This window comes from Adiantum capillus-veneris, chromosome 7, assembly GCF_014529385.1.
Source record: "Adiantum capillus-veneris isolate H3 chromosome 7, ASM1452938v2, whole genome shotgun sequence".
Lineage (NCBI taxonomy): Eukaryota > Viridiplantae > Streptophyta > Polypodiopsida > Polypodiales > Pteridaceae > Adiantum > Adiantum capillus-veneris.
In genome coordinates, this window is record NC_140937.1 from 155,164,937 (window position 1) to 155,185,622 (window position 20,686).

At 41.5% G+C, this 20,686-nt stretch overlaps 1 protein-coding gene across 1 annotated transcript; it reads right to left on the minus strand.

Annotated features, from left to right (window-relative positions):
* Nucleotides 1-8,288: 8,288 nt before the first annotated feature.
* On the minus strand, nucleotides 8,289-11,145 carry LOC147454870 (uncharacterized). Its single transcript, XM_086517442.1, has 6 exons — nucleotides 11,006-11,145; nucleotides 9,482-9,580; nucleotides 9,311-9,387; nucleotides 8,900-9,008; nucleotides 8,487-8,824; nucleotides 8,289-8,360 (listed from the first exon to the last, which is right to left on the minus strand). Exons 1-6 carry the CDS (start codon nucleotides 11,133-11,135, stop codon nucleotides 8,289-8,291), a joined length of 825 nt encoding a protein of 274 aa, XP_086373568.1. The 5' UTR covers nucleotides 11,136-11,145.
* Between the last annotated feature and the right edge of the window lie 9,541 nt (nucleotides 11,146-20,686).

The following is a 20,686-nucleotide window of genomic DNA, read 5'->3' on the forward strand; positions in this document are numbered from 1 at the left end:
CTTCTTGTCTAGGTCATCTTTGGGAGTGCATTGATTGTAGGATATGCCCATGCCCGGTAGGACGGCGGGCCAAGAACCCCTGGGTTGTTATTCAATGAACGTGGATCGAGGGCTTCTCTCCGAATGCAATCACCTATGCTTGCACTTTGAAGGCATGTAGCATTATGCAAGATAGTTATGTTTTCACATAAATTTAAGATAAGAATTGTTATTTAGAGATATTGAAAAAGACATCGTGTTTGGCAATGATTCGGTCTACATGTATGCAAATTCTTTTAGTAGTGACTATAGTTAAAATTGTTGGGGCCTTAATTGAAATTTTTAAACAAATTTGTCAGGTGTAGAGGTTTTTGCTTAGTCCAAAAAAATTATTCAAGGCATGCAAATCTTTGCCTGTTGTGTTACAAGAAAGATGTTTAGTTTGCTACAAAGTCCTTTCATGGTAGCATCCCATAGAAATGTCTAATGTTAGCATTTTAGTGTTTGCCTTGGTGTTTTTCAATTATGAAGCCCCTTGATGAGTGTGGAATCCTAGACAGATTAGGTACTACAAATTCTAGTGCAATTTTATTTACAATTTGACACTTCAATTGTGGATGAGGACTATGCTAATTCAAAGGACAATTATGGATTGCTAATTCAAAGGACAATCAGTTTGGGAATTGCAAAATTGCATGTGAGATTTATTTAGATGTCGTCCTTGGTGGATGAAAATATACTTTTGTGGATGCTCATCTCAATCACCATGCATCTTGCACAACTTTGATTGAGGAAACAACTTTGATGCTTGGAAGTCTGCAAAGATTGTCTTGCTGCTTAGGACCTTACTGAATAACTAATAGTAATTTGATACAATATCCTCTTTATTGTCTAATTGATGTGTTAATGCTTTGGCACTATCCGTCTTGTTTTGTGTAAACTTTAATCCGCCTTAGTAAAAATTTGAAATGCAGTGTTTGCTGGGAACTCCTTTGACATGTTTGTTACACTTCAATTCACTTCACTCATATTTTTCTAGCGTTCTTTTTTATAAAACATAAATCATAAAAAAACTTATCTTTGTTATTTAAATGCAACTAGGTATCATTCCTTTGAGATGAAATTCCACATAAATAATTAAGCAGTTGATGAACCCTCTCTCTCTCTCTCTCTCTCTCTCTCTCTCTCTCTCTCTCTCTCTCTCTCTCTCTCTCTCAAGATTCCCCTTCTCACCATGGCTATGGCTGCTCCATCCTCTCGCAAGGTGCTCCCTCTTCTTCATGGCCGCTTCCTCCTCTCCATAAGAGGTCTGTGTTCTAAATTGTTACATTAGAGTGAACTATAGGACGTCTCTTGTACACCACAGACCGGGAATGGTCTATTCTGCTAAAAAAGAAAAGTTTATCAAATTATGCACTCCTATGCCAATGGAAAATTCAAGTTCTATCTCTTTGAGCCCTCAAAAACAAAAAAATCTATAAAGTACCCTTGTTTAGAAATTAATTGTGAAATCCATAAAGATCACTTTGAGCTTTTTTTCCAAGGAATCTTTGAGGATTTTTTGGCCTTTTAATTTTTTGAAGCCATTTAATAAGACCTTTTTTTTTTGGCTTTCTACATTGTAGACTCGTAGTAGGTGTAAGTGCAACCTCAATCTCAAGGTCCGAGTTTATCAAACCTTGGGAATTGTTAAAGTTTAGGCATCTCAAGTGAAGTGGCCAATGTGATCCCAATATTTATTTTGGCTTTAGGTTGGTTGCCAAGGTTGGTTGATTTAACAGAAGCTCTCTCTTTCTCTCTCTCGTGTATTCTCCCCGCCTTTGTACATTTCCGCACCACAAACTCTGACATGGTATCAGAGCTCCAAGCTCGATGATGGCAACGAGAACTAGCGCACGTTGAATCCCTTTGGGTGTTGAAGAATTGGAGCAGTGGCGTCGACTCCATCTATGTTTTGCAACGTTTTTAAAACGTTGGTGACTATAAAAAAATCAAGTAATTACTGAAAAGTCTATTCGTTTATTGCAACAGAATCAATATATTTTCCAAGTGGATTTGAAACTAACTAAAACTTGAATGAAAGATTTGATCGAACGATTTTTTGACATCAAGGGCAACAAACACCAAAGTCGCTCGCTGAAGAAAACAAAAATGCCAACATTTTATAATGCTAGGCATAGGTTGTTCTTACTGTAATGAGCAATCTCCCTTTGGAGGACTAGCTCCCACGGTCGGGCGTTTTGAAACGTCGACTGCAAAGCTTGGATCCCCCCCCCCCCCTATGACAGCGTTTTGGAACGCAGATTGCAGCACTTGGGTATGCCGGCCCTCTCTTCAATTAACTTGGAAACAGTAGTCAGACAAGGAAACAATTAACGGGCTATGCACGGATAGAGTTCTCAAGGAAACCCTCAGCTTGTTTGGCTCGGGACTGTGAAGCCAAAAGCAAGTGTGCGATTTTGCTAGAGAACACGGGCAAAGGCAAGCTTTACAAGGACGGTTGTACCAATGCTAAATTAGCTACCTCGATACCCACGAGGTCCGACAACCGTTGTAATAAATGTGACATGACACTTTGTTTGTCTGGGGAATGCAAAGGCAAAGGTAAAAGTAGGAACTCACATGATGACAAAGGCAAAGGCAAGCTAGATAGAGATAACATTGGTAAAGGATTGCAAAGGAGATCGCATGGCACACATGGCGGTGGCCACAATGGCCACGACGCCAGATTTCTAGTCAGTTGGTAGTTGCCACCACTAGCTTCAACTAGAGAGAGGTTTGTGAGTGGCAGAGAGGGGCAAATGGAAGCGACATATAAATGATTTGGACCCATGTGTTGGAGTTCAAGTTCTTAGTGTTTGAACCCATGGGTTAAAGTTCAATGCACATCATTTGGTAGGGAACCAATCAAACATACCTATGGATGTGCATGTCAATTCATTGTTGTTGGCCGAATTATGGGCAAGATGTGTTTCAAAGTTCATTGTCTGGAAATTTCGAACGTGATGTGTTCATCATTTGCGATGGGGCTTCTTGGACGTAGTGTGGTCTACATTTCAATTTTTTGAAAGGAAATCGATGCTCAAGATGGCATTCTTCTAAGGTAAAAGTTAAGAGTAGCAAAACCGAGGTTTATCCAGCGGAGCTTGTATAGCTACTAGGGTGTCAATGGTAGCTTCTTCATCGACTTGGTCTCACTATTTATGTCCACTATGAGTTGTAGAAGAGGGCATTAAAGTTTAGGCATCTCTAGAAATCAACAATGTTTTGAATATTTGACCATATGGATAAATCTCAAATTGTTTTTTTAAGACCAAAGCCTTGCACAAGGTAGTACTTGAAAAGATCTTCCGAACCAAGCTCTCAAAACTTTGGCTAAGATTTGACCATGTGGTCAAATCTTAAACTTTTTTTTTAAAGTGGGAATTGAAATTTTTTCAAATTCACTAATATGGTGTTTTAGGTATTTATTTTACTTATTTATCAAACTTTGGGTAGGGCAATTTGTTGAGGTCACTATATAAGTGCACCTTGTCCCCATTGTATTATCATCTATTCATAGCCAAGGTTGGTTGGTTCAATAGAAACTCTCTCTCTCTCTCTCTCTCTCTCTCTCTCTCTCTCTCTCTCTCGTATGTAAGAAATGTAGAATTCAATAGGATCTTGTAGCAAGGAGAGTAGAGAGAGATACAATGCAGAGTAGATTAATGGTAAATCAATTTTTCTTAGATTAACACACATACAAAGTGATGGCGTCATCCACCCATGCGCTCTCAAGGTAGAGCTTAAATGGCGATATAGACAACTAAATCAAGTAGGAATACAAGGGGTTGATTATCCTTCAATATGGATGCCTTGGGTCATGAAGATGGCCTCCTTATATAGATGTAAAGGAGCCTCTATGGGCTACCCTCTCTCATGAGAGACAACCATCCAAGCGCCCATGTGTAGCCAAGTCGACCCAAAAGTCGGCCATCGACTGTTGAATGCCGTCCGCCATCGGCCAAAGATCACCGGCCATTGATCGGCCGTTTTTCGTGACTCTCCGGCCACCGTTCGGCCAAGATATTTCAACAAAAAAGAATATTCCAACAGTTTTCGGCAAGTGATTTTCCTTGCACAATTTTCTCCTTTCCATCCATGATCACAAGTAATGACCTCATCAACGTGTAAGCTAGAATCCACCAAATAAATGTGCACTATTGGCTTCTCCTCATATGGATGCCTTACAAGCTATGCTACATAAATTATGGTGGGACAAACCGAGAGGTGGGCATTGCAGGTATACTAACAGTGTGTTCTCCCCACATGTGTATGCTTCCGCAGTGTGGTGGTATCAGAGATCCAAGCTCGATGATGGCGGCGAGCTTGAAAATGTTGGTGACTGAGGAGCAACAAACGCCTAAGTCGCTCGCTAAAGAAGACCAAAATGCCAACATTGTAAAATGCTAGGCGTACGCTCTTGCTGCAGTGAGAAATCTCCCTTTGGCGGACTAGCTTCCATGGTCGAGCGTTCTGAAACGCTGACTGCAAAGCTTGGATCCTACCCCCCCCCCCCCCCCCCCCCCCCCCCTCCCCTTTGACCGCGTTTTGGAACGCAGATTGCAGCACTTGGGTATGCCGGCCCTATCTTCAATTAACTTGGAAATGCTAGCCATAGAAGGGCACCTTGTTGACAACGGCATTCTGAAACGTTGGTGTTGTGGAAGAACTACCTAGGGGTCTTGACAACAGCATGGGGACAGTTTTTTATCAACGTTTTGAGAGGTAGTCCGTAATGTAAAGGAAGGGCGACGATATTTTGGGCACTTTTGGAGATGTTCATGCTAAGGGTTCTGAAATGTCACATTGCCACAACAAGTTGCCAGTAGTGCATCTTGGGACCCCGCATTGGCCTTGGGCCTTGGGTAGTCTCCTTGGCTACTTTGACGGTCGTTCCCACATGCCTCGACATCAACAATGATTAAACAGTACCAACACACCAATCATTGGGTATGGAAAGGTCATCAACGAGTGCCCAATTAGCAACCTATGCATGGATAGAGTCCTCAAGGAAACCCTCGGCTTGTTTGGCTCGAGATTGTGAAGCCAAAATCAAGTGTACGAGTTCTCAAGAAGACACAGGCAAAGGCAAGATTGACAAGGACGGTTGTACCAGTGCTCAGTTAGCTACCTTGATACCCACGAGGTCCGACAACCGTTGTAATAAATGTGACATGACACTTTGTTTGGTTGGGGAATGCAAAGCCAAAGATAAAAGCAGAAACTCACATGATGACAAAGGCAAAGGCAATCTGGATAGAGATAACGGTGATAAAGAATTGACAGAGGAGATCGGCATGGCACACATGGTGGCAGCCACAATAGCCACGACGCCATATTTCTAGTAAGTTGGTTGTTGTTGCCACTAGCTTCAGCTAGAGAGAGGCTTGTGAGTGGCAAACAGGGCCAAATGGAAGCTCCATATAAATGATTTGGACCCATATGTTGGAGTTCAAGCTCTTAGCTTTTGACCCATGGGTTGGAGTTGAATGCACATGCATCTAGTAGTGAACCAATCAAACATATCTAAAACACTATGGATGTGGACGCCGATTCATTGTTGTTGGTCAGATTACGGACAGGATGTGTTTCAAAGTTCATTGTCTGGAAAGTTAGGACGTGATGTGTTCACCATTCGCAAATGGGGATTCTTGGAGTGTGGTCTACATTTCAATTTTCTAAAAGGCAACCGATGCCCAAGATGGCATTCTTCTAAGGTAAAAGTTGAGAGTAGCAAAACTGAGGTGTCTCCACTGGAGTGTATAGCTACTGGGGTGTCCATGGTAGCTTCTTCATTGACTTGGTCTCACTATTTATGTCCACTATGAACTACATAGAGGATCTTAAAGTTTAGGCATCTCAAGTGAACTGCCCAATGTGATCCTAATATTTATGTTGGCTTTAGGTATTTATTCTACTTATTTGTCAAACTCTAGGCATGGCAATTTATTGAGGTCTCTGTATAAGTGCATTTTGTCCCCATTGTATTATCATCTATTCATTGCCGAGGTTGGTTGGTTCAATAGAAGCTCTCTCTCACTCTCTCTCTCTCTCTCTCTCTCTCTCTCTCTCTCTCTCTCTCTCTCTCTCTCTCTCTCTCTCTCTCACACACACACACACACACACACACACACACATTCTCCCCGCATGTGTACGCTTCTACACCACGAACTCTAATAGGAACATGAAGAAACCCCATCCCATGTTTGTTGCACCCCCAACCACCCTTAGTACAAATTGCCCTATTCAAATATGTGAGCATCAAACATAAAGATGGGGATGTTTTCAACTGGTGCATTTGTAGTGTGGAGTTCCCATTTCTTATGCAAGTACAAACATTAGCAATCTAGAGAGAAATGGTGTGGGAAAATAAATGGAGGGGTTAGTGTACATACCTCTAACCAAAAGGGAGCATCCTTGTAGCTAAATAAGAGAACCCACTAAAGAACCACCTAGCACAATCTAATGCTCCGAAAATTGCTCCCATTATAGCCTGGAGTCAAGAGTGTTGAAACAATGATGAATCCAAAAGACGACAGGAAAACAACCTTTCTCAAAGTGCAAACCAGAGGTTTACGAGGCGCATTGTACAGATTTATGAGGCAATAAGGCCCACCTTTCCAAAACAAAACATGGCCAAGCCACAATAAGCACTGGAAACATGCACAGGAAGCTTTCAATAGCTTCCCACAATTATAGCCACATTGTGAATTACGACAACATCATGAGATTCTGCGGGTGAGCACCGCACACCTAGCTAGGTGCGGTTGGGGGCATGGGATTGCCGACCCCTCGGGAGGGGGCGGGGGGGGGGGGGGGGGGGGGGGGGGGGGGGGGGGGGGGGGGCAGCTGCGAGCCCCCCCCCCCCCCCCCCAACCGCACCTAGCTAGGTGCGCGGTGCCGAGCCTGCAGAAGCTTGTGATGTTGAGCACTATGGGAAAATCTGGGCAAAGAGGATCTCCTTCCCAAAAGGGAAGCTGTCTAAAAGTTCTTGTGATGCAGCTCTTTGATGCCAAAAGTTCAATATATTTAAAAGCTGTAGATGTTGGCTTTCATTTTTTCTTCATTGTTTCCATCAAGTTGTATGTCAGAAGAGGAGTGTGTCGGTATGTTCTCAGCCTGGAATTGTGGCTTTGCATTGCAAGAGAAGTAATCACATCATGGGTTGTGAAAGGCCAGTTCATTTGAAGTACAGGCTTGAAAGCATACCCTTGGGATGCATCTGTTTTGATAGACTTAAGCATGTGCACTATGCATGAGACTTGCTCGAGTTGCTAGCTAGCTGACATTGGAGCTTTTAAGCTCGAATGGGTGCTTTTCCTTCTACACTATCTAGTTTTTTTCTTTTTTTTTGCCAGCAACAGCATGACAAATGTATAACTAGCCTCGCAGGTATGAGTCAGCTATACTAGTTGAGAAGGTGCTCTAAACTGCTATATTGACTTGCATTCATGATAGTCTCTAAGCAAGTCTTGTAGAGAGCTGCCAAACACAGCAACACAATAGGCCAAACTTTGCAAAGCTCCTTAGGCCTGATCACTTGTCTATTGGGTTTGTTTAGAATAAACTAAAAGTACCACTGACCATAGCTCTATCAAAGTATCTCAACGAAGTAAAAATACGATCATTTGACATATGTTGACAATAGTGTACTACGTATTTTAGCCACATACCACAAAGCCCCACTCGTACTAGCTGGTCTAAAGGGAATCAATTTCATCAACAGAATTGGCAGAAAAATGCTGCATAATTATCGCATTGAGGTTACTATATCTGATTGCCACAACCACTTATTTGAACTAGGACCAAGGAAACAAATTCCATTACAGAGAGCTATTTCTTTTGAATTGAGATTAATGAAATAGGCTCCACTATTGCAGACTATAGTACTACTAGCATTTAGAAAGATTTATAAAAGAATTTTTCAATGTCTTAAGAAACATGCAATGAATACGCTTCATACTGTGCTAGCAATTGTGTAGAGTTTGCTATACTGAAGAAACAAATGAATGCCCTTTCTTGCCACTCTGATATCTTCAAAAAATCAGAATATATCAACATGGGTATTTTGGAGAAGCAGATCCTCAACATAAAGATGAAATCCAAGCTTGCAGCCAACAAATCAACGTCCTACTACAAAAATTGCTAGGGACCAAGCTCGACACATTCTGAGAACTTCAAATAAACTAAATACTGATTTCAGGAACGCACCAAAGAAACTCAACCCAAAATTGTGCCAACAGCTAGGCACTGGACACATCAAGGGGCTAGTAATAGATGGTCTGTGTCCAATGGCATGGAAGCTTCAATTGGAAAGAAATTCCTGTTGACAAGGAAAACTCTTTAGTTTTTACCGAGTGGAGATGTCTTCTTAATCCCAGCAAAATACAAAGCATCCAAAAGTATGAAAGAGCTGCCACTTGCAGCAGTAAGCACAATATCCCATATATAAAAAAAGACATTGCTTTGCTTACTTGTCTACCTATTTTTGCACTTAGCAGCTCTCCTAGCTTTTCAACTACCACTATAGTGCAAGCTCGAATCTCGACTTCTTCCTCGGTGCCAGGTGGCAGTTCATTGAAACTATCCACTTTGCTGGCTAATGATGGACTATAGGATATTACCCCAAGGTGCCTCAAAATCACAGGCACAATGTAGTCAGCAAACATAGTTAATCCCTGGATGTCTTTGAAAGCACCAAAGCTCTTGCCTTTAAAAGCTCCCCAAAGATCAGCAATAAATATTTGGGCCCTTTTGTAGATACACACTTGCCGCCCCGTGTAGATGCAATGATCTCGAAAACCTGGACAAAAAACACGCTTGAAATGCATAAGTCCATCATATTTGTTTGAGGTCTAAATTAGTGAGAAAACCGTACCAAAAAAATGGCTTGCGATCAGATTCACAAGTGTGAGTGCAGATCCATTTGCAGCGGCAACAAGGTTAGCTGCCTTCCCGCTGAAGCTATGGTTCAACTCAGTTCCAATCTAACACAAGAACTTTTAGACGGCTTCCCTTTTGGAAAGGAAATCCTCTTTCTCGGGTTTTTCACATAGTGTTCAACATCATAAGCTTCTGCAGGCTCGGCACCGTGCACCTAGCTAGGTGTGCGGTGCTCGCCCGCAGAACCTTATGATGTTGTCGTAATTCACAATGTGATCTATCGAAAGCTTCCTGTGTAAAGAGCTACAAGAATAAGCAAATTCTACAAAGAACCTCAAAAAAACCCGATGAAAAAACAACCAAAAAACTCTCTGCATTCCCAGGCCAATACCCAAAAACTATGTACCTCTCTAAGCAGGCGAGCTCGCTCTTCTTCAAGTAGAAGCTCTCTTGGCCAATTCAAGAGCTTACGTAAGTCCATGCCTGTAGAATTCAACTATTGTACTTGAATTCTTTGACAATGTAGTTACAATCATAAATGTGGAACCATCACATAATGATTTACTGACAAACCAACCTGTAAACTTTTCAAGGCAATCAGCATCAAAGGTAGAAGCATCTTCCATCAAGGCAGACCTTAAACCTGCAGCTAAATGATCATAATGCAGGTCTGCATCTGCAAAAAGCATCACAAACCACTTGATGATTATGAACTATCCATACTTTTTCCAATTCAAGCTTTACTTGAGAAAATAACTTGATGGCATCCTTGAAGTCAACAAGAAACAAATAAAAACATCTTTCACTTCTTTACGAAGCACGAACATTATCATACAGTACAATGGCAAAACACTAGATGAACTCACAGGAAGCTTTTGATAGCTTCCCACAATTATAGCCACATTGTGAATTACGACAACATCATGAGGTTCTACGGGCGAGCACCGGACACCTAGCTAGGTGCGCGGTGCCGAGCCTACAGAAGCTTATGATGTTGAACACTATGGAAAAAACCGGGGAAAGAGGATCTCCTTCTCAAAAGGGAAGCCGTCTAAAAGTTCTTGTGACTGTTGAGTATGATTTTTCATAGTGCCAAAAAAAAAAACCACATTCAACGGTACAATGCTGGCAAGTCTGTATACTATTTGCAATAATATGAAAGGTGATCACATGTCCAGCCAAACCCCAAAGGGAAACAAATATCAAACTAGACCACTTGCTGAGTGATCAGAAGTCACCTCTTCTAAGATACTTGCGAAAGACAGTCAAAGTCACTTTCCATTGAAACTGTCTCAGCTTTTTACAAGCTGCAAAAGTAGCTATTAATTTCAAGACTCTTACCAATCACAAGTTATCTGAGATTCATACCGCCAGCAATTACATAGGGATTCTGCAAATGTGTGACCAGCCAAACCAACGGTGACAATGCAAAGAGTAACACTGTATGGAACTCTTTGTGAACTCTCACAACTAACAATGTCAAATCAATCATTAGGCAAAAGTTGGACTCACAACGGGGCCCTTTAAGGAGTTTGACTTTACCTCTCTCTACCAAAACGGGTGCATGGATAAATTTTTGCAAACAAACTCCAAAGTTGGCGGAGGTTTGACAATTAGAATGTCCTCTTCAAGCTCTATCTACTGATATATAGCACGCCATGAGATTCCTCATATTTAAGAAGATTCTTTTTATGATTCACCTATGATGTGACAACTCTGTCGGAATCTAAGTGAATAAAAAAAGAATCTTCTAAAATATGAGGGATCTCATGGCGTGCTATATATCAGTAGATAGAGCTTGAAGAGGACATTCTAATTGTCAAACCTCTGCCAGCTTTGGAGTTTGTTTGCAAAAATTTATCCATGTGCCCGTTTTGGTAGAGAGAGGTAAAGTAAAACTTCTTAAAGGGCCCCTTTATGAGTCCAAATTTTGCCTAATGTATTCTCTGCTAATGAATCCCATAGTATAAATTTCATTGCTCATCTAAATGCAGAGTAAATGCACAATTTTCATGCCAATAGTGCTAAGGAAGCAATGAATCAAAAGGTAGCAGAAATAAGACTGAAGTACACCACTGCTTATAATTATTTCTGAACATACCAGGCCAAAAGCAAAAATTTAGTGCATCTAGCACAAATAGATATTGAATGGTTAGGGGACCGCCCATCGAAATAATGGATGTCTTCTGTAAAGTCCCACAAATCCATGTGTAAGTCAGAATCCAGCTCATCCACCACCTTTTCTAGTCCTGCAAAAAGATCCATACATTAGATCATAAGAACAGGTTGGATTATGAACAAAAGATGGAGGATCTCTGTATTCTACTTAACTAAATGTATGGACACTGGAGTTTAGATGCCATGAATGGGTAATGAGGATTTCTTACCATACACAAGAAGATTTATAAATATTCTCATGTAGGAAAACGGAGTCTTTTTCAATGTTTTTCATACAATGCATAACATCATGAGCTTCTGCTCGAGAGGCACCGCATACCTAGCTAGGTACGATTGGGGGCAGGGGTCTTGGTACTGAGGCTTGGGATAGTTAAAGCTTTCTTCAAGTTTATGTTATGTTTGTGATGCATGAAGCTTTCCATCTTCATTCCATCACCTAGGTCACAAGGAACACAAAGATTGTATTGTAACAAGTCTCTCTTAATGGGAGAAAGCATAATACAAATGCCTATTGGAGGGGGGACCGGCTCCACATAAATCCGGTCCTCAATTGTTGTCATGTTCTCCAAATTCTCTCTCTTGCAAAAGTATTTTTCATGCCAAGTTAACTAATTGCTATGATTATGTTGCTATCTTCAATTATGTTCACCCGCTATGCTCACAAAGTCATTTCTCAAAAGTACTCTCATTAATTTCCGCTACTCTCAAATTAAATAGGCCAATTCCATTACATTGGTATCAGAGCATTTACTTTCTCTTTTCTTGCTTAAGAAGAGAGGTCCTTAAGTAGCCTATAAATGGTTGATGTTGTTAATTATATTAGGGTAAGTGGAACTGGGATCTATTATCGGTTTTGTTGAGCCCACTATGTGGGGGATGGTGCACACCTCGGGAGCTTTGGACTTAATAATGGAGTCTTTTTAGACTTGCCTACGTCTTTACCATTATTGAGCCATAACAAGTCCGAAAGGAGCTAGCCCTCAGCAACTCTGCTATGTTAGGCCTACTCCTCTACTCTCTATAATTAACCACTTCGAGCCGTGGGTGTAGATACTTAAGAGCCGATTTTCAAAGGCTAAGAGGAGTGGCAACTAAGGTTTTGAATTTCCAAAGCATACACTAAGTACATACATAAATTTTGTTAACATGGCTCACAATAATCAAGAGAGTAGAATGAACATTGATAGCTTTGATTTTGCACATGACGGTGCTAATGATGATGCTCCCATGTTTGTGAATTATCTCGTCACTAGGTTGCAGCAAGCTATGGGCAGCCCTGCTTTGCAAGCCGAAGTTACTCAACAACTTCATGCTTATGGAATTTCCCTTCCTCTCCAAGAGGAGAGAGAGCTTAGGAGGCCTCTTGAAGAGACCCCCAAAAGAAGACTCTCTCCCATTCGAGAGGAGGAATCCAAAGAGCAAGAAAGCAATGAAAGTTTAAGTTCCTCTGAAGATGTGGCTCCACGAAGACGGCGGTCTAGACGATCGCACGCTCCTCCCAAGAGGAAAATATCAACACATAGTCCTTCTCCTCATCACTCTGAAAGGCAAGAGAGGAAACAAAGGAAGAAAAGGGCTAGGAAGAGGTCATCCTCTTCTCCTTCTTCTTCACCTTCCTCCTCTTCCGACGAAAGTTCTGGCTATTCTCCTAGAGAATACAAGAGGGGAGGACATCGCAAATCATTTCCTGCATGGCGAAGGTCTTAAAAGCTAAAGAAGTTCAAGGAGGGAGGAAAGAGTATCTCTTTTCTCACCTATGATGGCACCTTCGGTGCTACTGACAAAGTGTTGGCCTTCATCCAGCAATTTGATGAGGCCTTTGGAGATGAGGGCTTCACAGTGTCCTCCAAGCTACGCCATGTAGCTATGCACTTCCAAAAATCAGCTCGTCAATGGTGGGCTAGCCTTTGTGGCAATGGTGAAGCCCCAAAGACATGGAAAACTCTACGAGTTTCCATCATGAAGCAATTCCTTGCAAGCGATGCAAAGGACAAAGTGCTTACCAAATGGCGCAGCTTGAAGCTCCTCTCCTATGAGTCTATCCACAAATATGTAGACAAGTTTTGGGATTTACATCTCAAGGCTATTGTCTTTCAAAAGATAGACTTTACCGAGCAAAGGCAGCAATTTAGTGCGGGATTACCTGAAGAGATGGCCGAATACATCAACTCTCAACAGCCTGGTACTATTAGCGAAGTAATCCATCACACCATGGTTGCTTCACGCATCAATTTCCATCAAGGGGCTAGACGTAATGTCAAGCCCATGGAAAACAAAGACAAAAATGATGCAAAGGGGAAAACCAATGTTCAAAATACTTCCCAAGTCAATTCCAACAACAACAACAATCGGTCCAAGGAGAAGGGAGTTTACAAAGGTAAAAACAAACTCTCTCCTGAAGAGCTTGAGGCTTTTTTCAAGGACCATAAGTGTTTCAAGTGTGGGGAGCAAGGACATGGCTATCGTTCTTGCCCCAAGAAGAATACTCGCAATGAGACTCCTAGGGCTTCCACCATCGAAGCTCCAAAAGAGGATGCTCATTGCAAAGGATCATCACTTTCCTATGCTTGGGGAAAGGTAAGAGAGCATGATGCATTCATCTTGTTTGACCTTGGCTCTACTCTCAACTTCATATCAACGGAGTTGGCCACCAAGTTGGGCATTCAAGCTTTTGAGATGGGAGATATAGTAGTGGCTGATGCAACTTTCAGGGACAACAAGCCTCCGTTACTCCTTTGATTGGGAAGTTGAGGCTTCATGTCCAAAGCTATGTCGACAAAGAAGACTTCTTCATCTCTCCTCTCCAACATGAGGATGTTATCCTAGGGGCACCATGGTTTGATCGCATGGCTGCCAACATGAAGTTCCCTGAAAGGAGAATCTACTTCACCTACAGGGGAAAGAACATGTATATAGATGCTAGTGAGCGTGGTCACACTATTCCACTTGTAAATCCTCTTGCTTTTGATAAGTCAATGAAGAGCTCAGTTTCTGCGTACATGATTTTTGTCAAAGACTCTCAAAAAGATACTAATGTTTCATCAAATGTAAATGGTAGGAATCAAGAAGAGTTAGACTTGTCTAATTTTCTACAAGGATTCCAAGATGTGTTCATCGATGATATCCCTATGGACTTACCTCCAAAATGAGGGGATGATGACCATCGCATTGAGCTCCTTCCTAGAAGCTCACCACCTAACAAGCCTCCTTATCGAGTCTCACAAGCTCAACAAGAGGAGATCATGAGGCAAGTACAAGAGCTGGTAGACAAAGGAATGGTGAGGCCTAGTTTCTCTCCCTTTTGTTCTCCAGTCCTTTTAGTGCAAAAGAAAGATGGTACATACCGTATGTGTGTGGACTATCGAGCACTAAACCATATCACTATCAAAAATAGATTTCCCGTACCTCGGGTAGAAGATCTGTTTGATAAGCTACAAGGCTCTACCTACTTCAGTAGGATTGACCTTAAGAGTGTCTATGGATGAAGATATCTTAAAGACCGCGTTTCGCACAACGTTTGGTCTTTATGAATATCTAGTCATGCCTTTTGGCTTGACTAATGCACGAGCTACGTTCAATCGCTTGATGGAGAAAAATTTTAGACCATACCGCAAATTCACTGGAGTGTTCTTTGATGATATCATCATCTACTCCAAGTCTTTGGAGGAACATAAGCAACATCTCCAAGTGATTTTTCAAGCATTGAGGGAGAACAAGCTTTTTCTCAACCAAAAGAAAAGCGAATTCTTCCTTCAAGAAATTCAATACCTTGGTCATATTATCTCTAAAGATGGTATCCGAATGGATCCATCAAAGTTAGAGGTAATAAAAGCATGGCCTAACCCAAGAAATCTACATAAGCTAAGAAGCTTTGTTGGTATTGCGCATACTATAGACGCTTCATAGGAAAATTCTCTCAAGTAGCAGGACCATTACACGACTTAACTAAGAAGAACATTAAGTTTTTATGGACTGCTAAGGAGCAAAATGCTTTTGAAAAGCTCAAAGAGAAGCTTACTTCCCAACCAGTCCTCGTGCTTCCGGATCTCTCAAAGCCATTTGAGGTCCAATGTGATGCTTGTGGTGATGGCCTTGGAGCAGTTTTGCTTCAAGAAGGGCATGCCATAGCACATGAGAGCCGAAAGCTCAATATTGATGAACGAGTCTTGGGCATTTATGAGAAAGAGCTTTTAGTTGTTCTACATGCCCTAGACACATGGAAGAGGCTACAAATTGGGGACTCCATTTATCCTACAAACCGACCACCAAAGTCTCAAGTATTTCATGATGCAAACCAAGCTTTTCGACAAACAACTGAGGTGGGCAAATTTTCTTTCGCAATTTAATTTCCATATTTCTCACATAGCTAGTAAGCACAATCAAGTGGCCGATGCACTTTCAAGACGACCCAAAGTTAATGCGGTGTCTTAGCTACTCACAATGATCTATCCTCTATGGTAGATGAGTATGCTACTGACCCTGACTTTAGAGACATAATGTCAGCCCTTGCTTTGGGGAAGAAAGAGGAACCATTCACCTTGTAGGATGGTTATCTTCTCCACGGCAATAGGCTATGTGTTACCCATTCCCTTCGTGAGAAAGTTATGTATGAATCCCATGCTCCTCCATATGCGGGGCATAGAGGTATTCAACCTACTCTCCGAGGAGTAGAGACGTACTTCTATTGGCCTACCATGAAAGTGGACATACAAGAGTATGTTTCAAAATGTGTAGTATGCCAAAAGACCAAGTATGATAGAGGGAAGCAACCTGGATTACTCCATCCATTGCCTATCCCAAATTCACCATGGGAGAGTATATCCATGGATTTCATATTTGGATTACCCAAGTCCATCCATGGGAATACATGAATATGGACAATAGTTGACAGGTTTAGCAAGCAAGCACATTTTATTTTTGTCAAAAAGACTATTAAGCCACATCAAATGGCAACTCTCTTCATATCTCATATTTTCAAGCACCATGGATTACCCACATCCATCGTGTCAGATAGAGATCCTAAAATGACCAGTAATTTTTGGAAAGGTCTCTTTGAAAATCTAGGAACAAGATTGAATTTCTCTTCGGCCTATCACCCACAAACAGATGGCCAAAGTGAGATAGCCAATCTTACGATACTCGATCTACTCAAGATTTATGTTACCGAAGTAGATCAACACTCACAATGGGAAAAGTACTTACCTCTTGTAGAGTATGCCTACAATAATACTGTACATAATTCTACGGGAAAAGCACCTTTTGAGATCATTGAGGGAAGACCTAAAAGTCCCTTGCTACTCAAATTACATGGGAAGATCTTCGCCGTCGATGAGTATAGCCGTGACCTACAAGAATCTTTTCAAAAGATTAAGGAGGCTATATCCATCTCTCAACAAAGGCAAAAAGCTGCTGCTGATAAGCACAGAAGAGCCTTAATGTTCAAAGAAAATTATTGGGTCTTAGTCAAGTTTCCTAAGGCTCGATTAAGTCAAAGGACGGGCAAAAATCCTACGGGCCATCAAAATTATTATGCTAAACTAGCAAAAAGATACTATGGTCCTTTCCAAATCTTAAAGCCCATCAATGAGACGGCTTATCAACTCAGGTTGCCCAACCATTGGCTCATACACAATGCCTTTCATGTAAGCCTACTTAAGCCCTACAAAGGAGAGCCACCAACTGAACCAATTATTGAAGAACCTCCCGAAGTTGAAGACCAAGAAGAGGTGCTACAACCCGAAGCTGTCCTTCGGCATGAAGACAAGGTACTACGACATGGTAAGATTATCCGATGGTATCTTATTAAGTTCAAAAATTATCTTTTTGAAGATGCTAGATGGATGCAAGGAATACAGCTTAAGGATAGTATGAACCTTGTCAATGCTTACAATGCTACATTAGAGTAAGTAAATGTACAAATTTCTTTTAAATGACTCATGTTTTTGTCATTATAAGACTAGTCCTCTTTTTAATTGTGCACAAATTTAACTAGTATGCATGCTTAGAATCATGTTTGTGATGACAACGTCTCTCAAACACCAAGTAGAATTTGTCACTCTACTTTGGGAGAATGAAATGGACTAAAGAGCAGACATGCTTTCGGCATCAATATATGTCTCCCAAGCACCAAATGGATTAGTCATCCATCTTGGAAAGATGTCGTAGGGTAAAAAGGGATCCTCTACCCGCTAAGTAAAATTGACTAATGACTAAGGCTTTATCCTTCTACCTCATAGTCAAGGACGACTATGATTTCAAGAGAGAGGTAATGTCATAAAATCTAATATCTAATATCTGACCAACCCAAATTATTTTCTCATATTAAATTGATCACTTAATGTGGGAGAATAAACGGGAACAAGTGTTAAGATATAGACATGTGCTTATAGATCTATCTCAACACGGGGCCAATGGTAAAGGGGCCCAAATGAGAGATGGTCTATCAAAGAGCAAGGCTAACTATTGGAGCATAGGACCTTAGGGTTAGCTTCATTGAAGACCTCCAATAATGTGTGTAAAAGGCCTTTGACCTTAGGTAAGCTAGGGTTGAGCTTGAGGCGCGCGAACCTGACCAAGCTCAAGGTGCTTGTCCTGCTTGTCATGCTTGATGACTAAGGTGCTTGAGGTGCTTGATGATTGAGGTGCTTGAGATGCTTGAGGTGCTTAATTATTGAGATGCTTGAGGTGCTTGACATGCTTGAGATTCTAGGGTTGCACTTAAGGGGAGAACCTAGCCCAAGCTTAAAGTGCTTAACAGCCAAGCTTGTGGTGGGAACTGGGCCTATGTATGAGGGGCTTGAGGTGTCAAAAAGTCAAATATTCAATCCCTACAAGGAGGGGGCGAGCCCTACATGAGGGGGGATGAGAAAGAACACCCACACACTCACACAAAGCATGCATGGTACAAACAAACCAAAAGGGACACTTGTCAAGTTCCTCCTCATGTTGCCCTCATGGTGTGCCTGAAGCCTATTGGTTGGCCACCCAAGGGGTCCAATAATAATTTAGAAAAATTAATTAAATCATTTAGCATTTATCTAGCCCTCTCTCTCAAAGGGGAAAGGGAGACACTTGTCTCAAGGCTACCCTTGCTGCTTGTAATGCCTCCTGCTTGTGATTGGCTAGGCCTGGAGGGGTCCAATGAGCTTCAAGGGGGGGTCGACCCAAGCAAGCTAGGGGGTTGCTTAGGGGGTATACTCACCCACACACAATCACAAAAACTCTCATTGTGTGCTATGCAAAGTGCAAGATCTCCCTCTCCTTCCCAAGCAAGTAGAGGTTGAGAGCCTACACCAACACTCTTGGATATGGAGTGCAAATCCAACCAAGAGCCATGCTTCAATGCTTAAGCTTGCCATCTCCTTCTTCTTCATTACTATGCTATTATGTATGCTAGCAACAAGAGTTATGATAAGTGAGGAACTAATTCTTTCTCCTACGAAATGTTTCTTCTTCCTCTTCCCTACCCTCATTCCCTGCTAGCTCTCTCCACCTTCGAAGGTGTTTGAGGTCTTGGGACTGAGGCTTGGGATAGTTAAAGCTTTCTTCAAGTTTATGTTATGTTTGTGATGCATGAAGCTTTCCATCTTCATTGCATCACCTAGGTCACAAGGAACACAAAGATTGTATTGTAACAAGTCTCTCTTAATGGGAGAAAGCATAATACAAATGCCTATTGGAGGGGGGACCGGCTCCACATAAATCCGGTCCTCAATTGTTGTCATGTTCTCTAAATTCTCTCTCTTGCAAAAGTATTTTTCATGCCAAGTTAACTAATTGCTATGATTATGTTGCTATCTTCACTTATGTTCACTCGCTATGCTCACAAAGTCATTTCTCAAAAGTACTCTCATTAATTTCCGCTACTCTCAAATTAAATAGGCCAATTCCATTACAATGAGAGATATTCTTCTTTACTTCACACATGAGCATGTGTGAGTGTGTGTGTGTGTGTGATAATGCCTTCCAAAATCAGCCCCCTCTCTCTATTGGTCGACCCCACTTGATTTTTACTCATGCTGGCATCCCATTGGACCCTGCAAAGCTTAGCCAATGGAAATTAAGAAGCATAAGTGATAGCCTTGTGACATGTGTCTCCTTTTCCCCTTTTGTGAGAGCTTTAAGTAATTAAATAACTAAATTAAACTCTCGTTGGAGTCCTTAGTCTTCTGGCCAATAGGAATCAGGCAAGACATTGGGCTGTTAAATGCTCATTGGACCCCTTGGTAGATTGTCCAATAGTCTTCTAGAGAGCTTAATTTCTATTGGTTCTTTTATCAAGTGTTTTTAAGTGAATTAAACTAGTTTTATTCTAGTCTAATTCTCATTGGTCCACCTCTATGGCCATCCAATAGTATTTGAATGCAACTTGGGGGCAACTGGGCTAGGGAGATGGCATGTGTCCCTTATTCCCTTCGTTTAAGGGGAGCTTGCTAGAGAGAGAGAGAGAGAGAGAGAGAGAGAGAGAGAGAGAGAGAGAGAGTGTTTGTGTGTGTGTGTGTGTGTGTGTGTGTGTGTGTGTGTGTGTGTGTGTGTGTTTCTCTCATCCCCTACAAGAAATTCTCGCCCCCTCCTATCTAGGGATATATGAAGACTTTATGTCTTCACATAAGCATCCAATTTTACCTAGAGTTTGACCATTGAACATTACCTGTGAATTTGGAACCTTAGCATTGTGGAAGTCTTAATAGGTTGAACCTTAAAGTCTTTGAAGCCCATTTTTGCACGTTGCTCTTTTGCGGATGGTCCCCCCTTTGGATACCTATTTCCCCTCTTTTGCATCCCTACTGTGACCGGTTTTCCAGCCTAACCAATATTCTAGCTTTTTCTCCCCCGGTACTTCCCCATATTAAATGATCAATTTAACATGAGAAAATCATTTAGGAGAATTAGATATTAGTTATTATGACATTACCTCTCCTTTAAAATCATAGTCATCCTCGACTATGGGGTAGAGAAGATAAAGCCTATTCATTAGTCCTTTTTCTAGCGGGTAGAGGATCCCTATTTTACCCTACAACATCGTTCTAGAATGGATGACTAATCCATTTGGCGCTTCAGAGCCTAAGCTGCCACAAGCATGTTTTCTCATTAGTCCTATCAATCTTCCATAGTAGAGTGACAAGCTCTACTTGGTGTTTGGAAGAAGTCGTCTCAGGAAACTTGATCCTAAGCATGCATACTACTTAACATTTGTGCACAATAAAGAAAAAGAGTCTGATAAGGCAAAAAACTTTGTTCATTTAAGACATTATTACATTTGCTTACTCTAGGGAAGCTTTGTAAGCATTGACAAGGTTTAGGTTATCCTTTAGTTGTATGCCTTGCATCCATCTAGCATCTTCAAAAGGATAGTTCTTAAAATTAATAAGATACTGTCGGATAATCTTACCGCCTCTCGATACCTTGTGTTCATGTCGGAGAATGTACTCGGGCTGCAGCACCTCTTCTTGGTCCTCGATCTCCGATGGGTCTACAATAGTTGGTTCTTGGGGTGGCTCTCCTTTGTAAGGCTTTAGTAGGCTCACATGGAAAGCATTGTGTATGATCCAATGACTGGGCAACTTGAGTTGATAGGCCATCTTATTGATTGGTCTAAGAATCT